At 35.7% G+C, this 12,045-nt stretch overlaps 1 protein-coding gene across 1 annotated transcript in view; it reads left to right on the top strand.

Moving 5' to 3' along the window:
* The window catches only part of LOC129253053 (homeobox protein homothorax), a 258,126-nt gene that overhangs the window by 145,743 nt on the left and 100,338 nt on the right, over nt 1–12,045 (top strand). Inside the window, exon 4 of the mRNA XM_054891285.1 lies at nt 7,051–7,074. Within this exon, the coding sequence (XP_054747260.1) occupies nt 7,051–7,074 (24 nt within the window). The remainder of the gene's footprint in view (nt 1–7,050; nt 7,075–12,045) is intronic.

The following is a 12,045-nucleotide window of genomic DNA, read 5'->3' as shown; positions in this document are numbered from 1 at the left end:
TTTTTAACTATTTTATATATTTTGTGGAATTCTTGAACTTGCCATGTTCTATTCTCTTTTGAAACACGCAACGTTTTTACAAGCTATATGACAATATTTTCGTAATGTGAGCGTCTAATGAGATGACATATTTTTCAAAGAAAAGAAAGCACTAATAGTTAGTCTGTAAGGTTTGATATAATGAAATACTAATTAGGAAAATGAAACAATAATATGATAAAATTGGGCTGCTAATGTAGAGCATATTAGATATATGCAATTTTAAAGAATATACTACGTGCAGCAACTAATAAGTAAAATCTTTTAAAAAAAAATTTGCTGGCAATCGACTTTCTCACGCATTTGTACGGTCCGTTAATGGAGCCGCATTGGCCCAACCCATTTTCAAGGCTGTCGAGCGGCTGCAATGACCTTCCAACAGAGCACAAAATATATATGCAAACACATCATATGCATATGTATTTGTAAGTAAAAAGGCGCTGAGACAATATAACAACAATAATGTGACCAGTAACACCAACACAAACACTCCATTGCTACTGAAACAGACTACCGCTTGATTCGATTTGAGCAACGCTAAAACAGCAACATTCGCAAATAATCAAAATAAGCAGAGAAATTACACAAAATAAAAGAAAACACAATAAGTATCAACAAATTTCGCTACCACTCCAAATGCGCGCGACGCGGCTGTTGTCACCAAACCAATTTTGCATACCAATTTTTTGCCAAAGCGAATTGCGCCGATGCAGTGCGCATTTTAAATTTGAGGCATGCAACGGACGCGCTGCAATCGTGGTAGCAGCAGTCAAACAAACAAACAACCAACTCAAACGGCCGACCATGCGGCAGTAGTTTGTGACCATATAAATGTTTTTATAATCAATTAACAAAACAATAAACGTTTGTTGCGTTGCCAGACACGTATTTCATTTGAGTATCTAGAATATTAAAATGGGATCAACTGACAGCGCAGACTTTTCGGTCATTTAAATGCGACGAAGTGTATCGCAAGAGCATGAAAGGAAAGAAAAAAAAAGAAAAAAATAGGTGATGGAAAAGGTAGAAAAAGAAAAATGCATGAACCTGAAGAAGACACTCAAGTGACGCGAGCAACTCAGTCGTCTGCAAATTGAAAGAACTTCGGTGAAAAGTCCAAAGCGCGCAAGATGACAGCAACAGCGACAGCGCGGCGACGGCAATGTGATTACGTCTCGCGCACTTTGACAACTCGGAATAAAACGTTAGTGGAATGCTTAAGAACATTGTTTACATTTTTCTGATAAACAGTGAAATCAAAATCCTCGAAACTGTTTAAAATGCTGCGCAACTGTGGCTAAATCCCAGCGCAGTACAATGGGAAGGGTGGCGTGCAGCCGGGTACGGCAGAGCGGTACTTAAATTGTCGCTATACGTAACCGCGGTTGGTGAACGCCAAGTAAAAGATGGCGTTGCGGTGATTGCAAAGTCGCCAACTTGCTTATACTACCCTGCACTAGGAGTCAGTAAGCAATTTCAAAGATTTCTGCAATCAAATAATGCAGTTTTCTTTAGTTTTATAGTTTTTATTTTGTTTGTTTTTTTCGCGCTAAAAATAAAGTGAGAAGGTGCGAATGAGCGCTTAAGCTTGTAAATGCAAGGTGACTGGCTTTTTTCAACTTTATGTATTCTTATGTGTCTGTGTGTGTTTGTCAATCTTGCCAGTAGGGTGCGATCAATCGATGGCCTTTAGCTATCACCGCCACCGCCACCTCCACCGCCACCGCCTCCGGCTCTGCCACTGCCGCTTAAGGCGATTATTTATGAACTCTTCGGTCGGCCAAGTGTCAACTGAATTGACTGCTTTTGGCGCAAGCGGACTAGGCTAGGACGTGAAAGAGTCGACGATGAAGTGAAATGAAATGAAGCCTTAAAGCATGAAATGAAGTACGGCATCTACGCTGCGAACTGTTGTTTCAACAACATGTATCAATGCGTGTTCGAACAGCAGCAACAGCGCACCACAACAAATCTACACAATGCACTTACAAGCAAAAGCGACAGCGATCAAGAATGACAGAGCAGCGAGCGCCGAGCGGTAAGCGACAAGCGCGCAAATGAATGAAACGAGCTTATGGAGACAACAAGAAACAAAAAAAAAATTAAGCAACACACAGATGAATAAAATGTTTAAAAAATAGCTGCCTTAAAGCGTGCATGTATGTACGTATGTACATATGTGAGGCATAAATATATTTCTTAAAATCCCTAAAAAGGCGGAAATAAACAAAAAGTGAATTTTTTTCATTAATTTCGAAGATCACTGCGCGATCAACCAAAAGCATCCAACTCAACAAAACTTTCAGCTTAACTCCTTACGCACAGACTTCGCATTGCACTGTGTGCTGCTGGTGATATCCCCCAGTGATTTTAAGGTGTGTTGCAGGTATTTGCAGTCAACATTTTCTACAATGCAGCAGCTACATTTATTTTTACTTATTTGCGTTTTGTTTTTTGTTTGTTTGTGATTATTCTTATTTTCATTTTTCTTAATTTCATTTTATTTTTAATTCTATTTTGTTTTGTTTTGTATTTATTATTTTATTTTTAAACTTTTTTCTCTCTACTTGATCACCGTTTTTATACCGCATGCCTTTGGCGGATCACATTTCATTGAAGCGCAAAATTATTATACTTAGTTGTGCGGTGCAGATTTTTGCCGCAGAGCTGCCGCTGATCGCTCACCAGGGACAAATGGTTATGGCTTTAGAGCAACGATCAGTACAATGCGATCAATGTGATCTGCGCGCATTTCAAGACAGTATTTAAAGAAAATATATTGCAAAAAGGGCGAACACGTTTTGTAGACATACTTTTAAAAAAATATTTTTATTGCTTAAAGCTAAATTTATGTGACAAGCTTTGGCTCGCACTGAGGGAGTTATACACTTTGAGGTGTCTTGGCGACACTTCGATTACAAAAGCAAAAATAAAAAATAAAAGTTAAAAGAATTTTATTTTTAAAATAACAAAAAAAAAAAGAGAAAAATTTAAGTACTCAACTGGCATACTAAGCCTTTTTGCCACAAAAAGTCAGTCAGGGATATACCTTGGCTAGCATTGAAATGAATATTATCTGGTAGATTAAATTAGCTAAGTAAATTATTCTGTTCCAATATTGAAAAGGAAAAAGGGTTTGATTTAACACTATATTTATCATGGGCCATTATTTGGTACTTATTTTAATTTTTACCTATTTAATAATTTTAATTTAATAATTTGTGAAACAAAATCAAGACGCACGCCACAAATAAAAGGAGGAGCACGGCCAAATTCCCAAAAAGCGTGTAAGCGTCAATTATTTATATATAATTTTAATAATTGTTGTATGAAAACAGATTTAATTTTTTTATAAAACCCATACAAATCCAATTTTTAAACTTTGTGCAATTAAAACAAATATACCAATTTTCGTCAAGCTTTGGATTTTTAATCAAAGTATTAAGAAAATTTTCTAGTAAAAAGTTGTATAGCACAGTAAATTTTGGGGTAACAAAAATTGCGTTGATTTTTAAATTTTTTGTTTGTTTCAAAAATCAAAAATTAACGCGGTTTTTGAGCCACTTGAAACATGAACTTTATTATACTACAATTAAATTCTGCATGCCAGAAGTTCTTCTGAAAATTTTAATTAAAAAGCGTGAAATTTTAATTTTTTTTAAGTTGCACACAGTTTGCAGCTTGATTTATACTGTTTTTGTAGGAGAATGAAATACATTTTCATATAATTATTATTAAAATTAAATGAGAAACAAATAAATTACCGAAACTTGTCAATAAGTCCCTGTACTATATTTATTTAACGCAGTGTATTTGGCCTTATGGCCATGTGGACTTTGAGAAGGCTTTTGATAGGCTGCGACATCCAAGTATCTGGGACACCCTTTAGCGACGGGGGCCTTAGATTAAAATCTGTAGTATTATTTAATACCACTACTTAATACTCAAATGCCAAGTGCTACATGACGGCGATCGCTTCGAGCCTATTGAATCTGTGGCTGATGTCAAACAAGAGTGTGTACTATCAGCTCTTCTATTTTTAATAGTCATTGCCGACGTTTTAAGCATCGCTCATGATACCAGCTTTGGCAGAAAAATTCTCGAGAATCCTAACAGTATGGAGCATTTAGACGAGCTTGACTACGCCGATGACATCGCACTCTTATCATGGAATGGCGGACACATGCGAAGCGAACTTAATGATCTAAGCTGCCATGCCAAAAACATTGACTACGAATTAATATCAAGGAAACTAAGCCCATGGACATCAACTTTTTCTACAAAACTGGTTCACAATTTATGGCGAAGCCATTGATAATCTTAATAGCTTCACCTATCTAAGAAGCCAAATCACCCTGGGCGGTGGAGCCAGAGACGATATCGATGCGAGAATCAAAAAAAGCCAAAGCTGCTTTTGCAATCCTCAAAAAGATCTGGTTTTCCATACAGCTGACAACGCGTACTAAACTACGGCTGTGAAACGTGGTTGGTATCTGTATCTGCAGCGCGGAAGTTGCAGACATTTGGGATCCAATTCTCCCTGTTTGGTGACCCTACAATGAAGCAACTCCTCAATCGAAGCACTCAAAAACCAATTGACATTGAAATACGAGAACGCAAATGGACGCAATTGGATTGGCCATACGTTCCGCAAGCCAGCGTCCAACGTAAGTAGAATGGCACTGGACTGGAATTTACAAGGACTCCGCCACAAGAACGCCCTAAAGGATCTTGGCGACGTAGCTTTAACGAAGATATTTTAGAAATCGAACGAATCTCTTTCATGGACCCAAATTAAGACTTAAGCGAGAGGTATACAACAGTGTTCCGGCACTATGCGCCCAAAAACGGTGCGATAGCAACTAATAATAATATAAAAATCCGGCCTTAAACATTTTATTTATTTATTTATTTTATTTATAATTGCATGACGCGCTCCTTTAACTAACTAATGCTCCCCAAAAGGCCTTGCAGAGCAAAAGAGTTTTCTTAAACATAAAACTACTTTTTCAATCAATTGTCGCATACCCACCTTAGATATCATGCGATCATAGTTCTAAGAAATTTGTAACAGATTAAATAAAAGTTCAAAATTTTTATATCCAATATGTCTGTGAATTTGCTTATTTATCACTCAATTGAAATGGTAAAAACACAAAATATATTCGGTCTCTATTGATTTGCTTATGACGAATCGCAATATGCCACAAAAAAATGTGAGGAGGCCAATACGCCTACGAACCTTTGATTGACTCAACAAAACAAAAAAAAAATATTAAATAAGACGAACATAATAATAAAAAAGCATCTGCGGTGAACCTTTTTAACGCCCCGAGGTTTATTATAGCAAAAACCTTTAATTTACTTATAGTATTTAATTTTTTTAATACCCAAAACACTAAAAACCGCTTGCAGTTTGCTGGCGTGATTTATGTGCTACGCAAGTTTTTGATTTTTGTTTTATTTATTTTAAAATTTTGGTTAGCTCACTAGCATTTTTTTGTTTTGCTGCCACATTCTTAACATTTCGCGCCTCGATGGCACAACTTTTACTGGGCTTTGACTTATTTATTTCACTTCAGCCGCTGTCTAACACATCCTCGTTCATTGAAGGGCCCTATAGACAATCCAACCGATTCTGATTTTCATTCATTCATTCACTCATTCATTTGCACATTCATTCATACACTTATGCTTCTCATCCATATACTCGCACACAACTCATTCCGCACGAATTTGATTGATGGCAAAGCATATATTTCATTTTCATTCGCTAATAATACCAACAGACAAAACATTATGGTCACACAGCGATACAAGTATAAAATATTGCAGCTTTAAAAAAAACAAAAATATTAATTCAAACCCTAAAATACACTGACACTCCAAAACAAATCGCGGCTTTGGTTGGCTTAGCGTTGTTGTTTTAGATTTAAACTATTTATTTGGTTTTGTTTGGGCGCAACTTAAGTTGTTGCATGGTTATTATTAAAAAAGGGAAAAAATGAAAAAAATATCTATATAAGCAGGCAGACTGACCTTTGTTTAGTTTTAAAATGAAATATTATGATCTTTAATACATTTGGTGAATTTTTGATGACACCACAAAGCAAATGGATTTAAAAGTCCCAAAACTGGTTTGTCACATGATTTCTATTTTTTATAAGCAAAAAGTTATAAAGAGAGTGACATTAATTTTGTGGAATATATTGGAGGCATAACGATTTAATCAATTGCACGCATAAGTTATAAAAAAAGTTAAAAGAAAAACACGAAAAAATAACGGAAATTTTCTAATATATTACCATGTAGCAAATATTGCAAATAAGTATCGAGAGCAAGAACCTGGAAAAAGCATCGTATGAAGAAGCTGCTTTGTTTTGGAAAAAATGCATCGAGTATTTACTGCAAGAGAAGGTATCAAGGAATCACTAACCGTTGATGGCGTGCCTTTGCTTGTCTCTTGCATTTTTCAAATCTTAATTGTTTTAACACCGGAGATATCAGTTGGCCACTACTCCTACGAATAACACACAGATATTTAGTTCTGACGCTGTTCTCCGCTCGAGATGTTTCTACGAATCGAATGGTGGTACACAAATATTTCGGAAATACTACGTTTTGTTAGCAACGTCATGTCTAACTCGCTTTCCTTTTGCACTTTTGCAATGCAATCAATGCGATACAATTTTTTTTATCACTCCATTGGCACTGATTAATAAATCAAGTCAACTCTCAATCAAAACTGAATTGCATTTATTATTTATTTATTAGAAAACATTTTTGCAAAAGAGAAGTATAAAGTGAACATTCAGTTTAAAGTTTAGAAATCCACTACTTTGGAAATCTTATAACTGAACTTATGGCAGTACTGAGTATAAAAATTCAGTAGATGATATCCCAATATGAGTAGCTTTTCTTAACTTTCGTAAATTTTATTTTTCTGTAAGATGTAATATGAGTACACAATTATCAGCATATATTTTAATTACACCGTTTTTTTAATTTCAGACAATTTCGGCACAAGTGCAAGTGGTAAGTGCTATTAATTTTATTAAAAATGCAATGCAAATAAATAATAAAACATTATTATCGTTAATGTGGCTGCACAAAAAAAATTTAAAGAATCCATATAATTTTTAATGTTTTCAAAAAATAAAAAAATTAAAAAAAACTGTGTTACAACAGATATTCAATAATTCACGCCGTAACGAAAATTTTACTTCAAATCAACATATCGGTTTTCACATTTTTGGGAAATTCTCAACAGTAAATAACTCGTTTTAATAGGTCGCTGAAAAGTAAGGATATTACAAATTTTGTTAGTGAAAAATGGCATGGCTGGCATGGCTAAGGTGCAGAAGTTTCTTAAAGTAAAAAAAAATGCTAAAAAATTAAACTCTCTCACTAAACTTCCCTGCACAAAGGCATCAATTCACACACTTTCGATAAGTAGAAAGCTCCAGAACCAATATCTGCAGCCGATTTTTGTTGCATACGAAATATGTAGAAAACTAAGTTGTAATAAAAAAATGCAGTTACTTCAAATCCGCCTTTAAAACTGCACAGTTTTGCGTAATTTTTTATAGGAAAATAAACACGAAAGAAGCGTAGAAGCTTTGTATCAAATAACAATAATAAAGCAATACCATGCGATACGCTAAATGGCCTAAGTAATCGTCAGCGTTTAACTTTTTTCAAAAAGGGAAAACGCAAAAACTTAAAAATCAAAAATAAAATAAAATTTATTAGTGTTTTTACCTTTTTTTTTGTTTTTTTTTTTTTGATACGCCAGCAACAGCGGAGCGTATCCCATGCAACCATACTCCAGGCTAACAAACACACACATACACACACACGTCAAAAGCCATGAGAAACAGCACTGAGGTGCTCCGTACATTTACCTTTACATATGTGTGTGTGTGAGTGTGTGCGTTTCTGCCTTGATATGCATGTGTATCTTTTCATTTAGCATTTGACAGGACCTATAATTATGACCAACCATAACCCATCATCAACTCGCATTCGACGCGCAATGAGATACTACGTGTAGATATACAATAAATTTTCTGATTAAAAACCAGCTTATCATTATTATAGGCTCGCTGGCTCATCGCTGGATGGCTGGGAGTGAGTGACTAGCTGGCTGGTTGGTTAGCTGTTTGGTTGGCTGTTAGTTTTTATTTTTATTTTTTGTTTTTTTGATTGTAAGGCATTTGTCGAATGCGTACGTTTGACTGCGTTGACTGGCTGCTCTGAGGCATTCACAAACGCTGACTTTTTGACTTCGTTGGATTTTGTTTTTTATTTTTATTTTATTTTTTTCCTGCTCGCCTTTGTCTCCTTCCAAATAATTTCTCTTAAAATGCCTTTTTCAACATGTGTTGGTGCAGCCGCAACAAAATGCCTGACTGTTAGCCATTAAAGGGGTGCCCATTATGATATTGTGTGGAGATTTCATGCATACACACAAGCACATATCTAAAAATACTGATATGCTCACTTCTCTGTAAATATGTTTGTGCATACATAAGTATATGCACAAATAACGATTAATTAGTTTTTAAGCAAACTTTTAGTTTTGGCTGCTTTACGAAGTCTGTTGGCAACATGTTGCTGAAACATTGTGGAAATTTGTGCAATGAGTTGTGGGGTGGTCAGATTAATTTAAGTTATATCAAGAGTGGGTGGTTAGCTGGGCAAAAGTATTAATAAAAAATGCCACTACTAGTGTTTCCGTTTTTAATCAAACGGGTATCTAATTGAAAATAGTTGGTTTTTCTAGGAGCCGAAAAACTGCCCGAAACGAAAAAATTGTCCAATGTGAGATGAAGTGAGTCTGATATTAAGTAGTAGACAATGTCCTTTGGCTTGGGTAGTAGGGACTTGTAACCATTTGATTTCTATCAAATTAGATACTTCAATTTCCATTTCACTGTTCCAAATTTCAATGGCTTGCACTACAGTTGCCAGTGCAATGATTTGCGGTGCAAACTAAAAGGCAAAAACTAGTTTGAAAGTCAGGGCTCAATCATCTTCTACACAAATTTTCTCATCAAAAATGTTTTCATACCAAAATATGCATAGTCACTGTAGTATTACATCCCACTCTTTGGCGCTACTTACTTCGGATTCAAAATGGAGTTGTTTTGTATTTCTGTATTGCAATTGCAGAAATTTTGATCAATAAAATAATATTTTGCATACAAAATAAAGAAAATTTGTCTGCTTGATTCTTTTACCTCCCTTGTATACTATACTACATGTGACTCGAGGGCACCCCACGTTAGCATGTGGGCTTTTTGTGTCATAATTTATTTTAGAGATTTTTAATACAAGGTGGCGCAAAATTAATCATTCTTTCGAAAGATGTATAACTTTTGCAAATGGCGGCCTACGTCAACCATATTTGATACATGTGAACTAGGCAGCTGGAATATGCAAACAATTAAGCAATGGAACGCCTAAAAGTCAAATTAAAGATTTCCATAGCTCAAAAAAAAATTGTATTTAGTAAAAAAGTTAGTAAAAAAGTTAGTAAAAAAATGGATGACTAATTCTGCGCTACCTAGTAATCGGTTTATTCTTTTCTACCTGACCTGCAAAATACCCCTCAAAACCACTTATATTTTACACTGGTGTCATCAGCCAAAAAAATTGAAAGAATTTATAATCGACAACCATTACTAATTAAATGATTCCGAAAAGTATTTGTTAGTATATTTATTTAAGTTCTAAATAAACTATTTAATAAATATTTTTTTTATATTCTGACCTATTGAACAGGTCGCATGTAGTTAAGCGCTTTCAACTCAATTCAATTGGGTTATTGTGTTGTTGCTTTCCATGTAATTCCCTAATGTAGCTAGTACCCTTTTGTAGGTCCAATATAAAAGGATACGATTTATAGGGATGTAATTTTTAAGCATATTTTTCTAATCAGTTTTTATTAATAATTAATTGATATTAAACATTTATTTTTTCCTACATTAAAAAACGAAAAAAATTGGCTTGAAAAATAGGCATTTTCAAATAATATATTTCTTATAAGATTGACATATGAGAATGAGAAATACATTATTCTGAAAATTTGTGCATATAGGTTTTGACAAACTTTTCCCCTTAATTTTTTCTTTTTTTTGTCGGGACAACTAGAAGTGCAGCACTCGGACATTAATTAAGTCCATTGTACTACACTTGGATTCCTTTTTAATTTTCTTTGATTCTATCCGAAGAAATCTGAGTAGATCTTGTGGTGCCAAGGAGCCAAGATGGTCGCTTCTTAACATATCAGTGCCAAAGACCTCAAACCTGATTCGAGCGAAGGCGGGGCAGACGCACAGGAAGTAGTCCGCCGTCTCATCCTCCTCTTCACAAGCCAGCAGAGTGCACTGTCTGAGATGCCCCCCCTTTCCATGTGCTTCGCTCACAGAAAGAGGCCTGTCATCAGCCCAACCAGCCGTCTGCACTCCCTTCTACTTAATGACAGGAGGGTTTGCGACAGTCGATCGGACATGACAGGTAACATGAGTTTAGTCCATCTGCAGCCTCTCTCAGCCTGCCAAAGCTCGCTTATGGGTTGTAGTAACCCATTTGTTAACCGTGGCTTTGATGGCCGCAGAAGGGAGTGGTATCTTAGCTAAGGAGTCAGAGGTCTCGTTACACATGTGTCCCGGGAACCATAGTTCAGCCTGGATTTACAGGACTCGACTACCCCTGATGTGGTTGGGGGGCGGTCTAAGGCCATGAGCGCAACTTGGTTGTCGCTGCAGACACATATAGATCTGCCTCTCCATCGGTTTTCCATAACAAAGTTCATCGCTTCTTGAACAGTATAAACCTCCGCTTGAAACACAGATGCATGCATTCCAAGAGCAAAGCGTAGTTTTGTCTCGCTGGATAAGAGATATACAACAGAGCCGGAACCATGCTTGGTCCTGGAGCCATTCGTAAAAATGCGATAATAGTGTTTGCCGGGCTCATTTTCAGAGTTTGATCACAACACTCAGACTGGCAGCACTACACTCTCTTTTCAAGTACGACTCTTGATGGCATGGAGCTTCGGGGCATGGAGAGAATCATTGGATCGAAATTTAGAGTTTTCCCCTGAAAACGAGACTCTTGACCCTCGAGGAATATTTGGAATTTTTGGCAAGATATTATTGTACTTATAACGATAGCTTCGGTTGATTTTTAGGGGGTAATCTACTAAAAGCAAATACTATGGTTATGAGATCTGAATAGTGAAATACCTACCTACTCACATTGCTGTAACACTATTTGACGCCAAGTGCGTATATCAGTGGACTTACTCTCTTGAACGGAAAGTCTGTATTTAAATGCAGGAATTTATCAACGCCTTATCAAGAAAGAAATTATATTCAGTGGTGCTGTAGCAGCAGTTGCTGTCGACAAATAGCTTTAATGAATTATTATGGACTTAAAAATTCTAAATCTTTCTACCAAGCCATAGATATTTCTCGCTGTATTTCTAATACGTAGAACATTTCTTTTTCTAACTGGATGCATATATATGTTGTATCATACATACATATATGCGCATGTGTAGGCATGAATATACATACATATGTACATGGCTTCAAACAAGGTTATATGTAATTTAAAACTCCCTTTCGAGAATTAAATAAAATTATATTAAAAAATGTTGGTTTTTTCTTTTTGGAAAAAAGATCAAATTCTTCTCTTTTTGTTGAATTATGTGGCGTAGCGAGTCGAAAAATGTGCTTATACATTCATATATGCATACATACATACACACGTGGAAACAGCTAACACATGCATATGCATAAGAACAAAAGAAAATTGGGGTTTTTGAAGAATTTCCACAAATATTTCATTATTATTAGACAGTTGGAGTTGAACGACAAATGAAAGCGTCAAAGGCTGTACGAGCAACGGCCGACACCAAGACGATTGTAGCGTAGAAGCGACGAAGAGTTGCCAACGTGGGGATTATCAGTTGTTTGTTGAGGGTAGTATTTGTTG

Source organism: Anastrepha obliqua, chromosome 1 (genome assembly GCF_027943255.1).
Source record: "Anastrepha obliqua isolate idAnaObli1 chromosome 1, idAnaObli1_1.0, whole genome shotgun sequence".
NCBI classification, from domain to species: domain Eukaryota; kingdom Metazoa; phylum Arthropoda; class Insecta; order Diptera; family Tephritidae; genus Anastrepha; species Anastrepha obliqua.
This window is presented reverse-complemented; position numbering and strand designations above follow the sequence as displayed.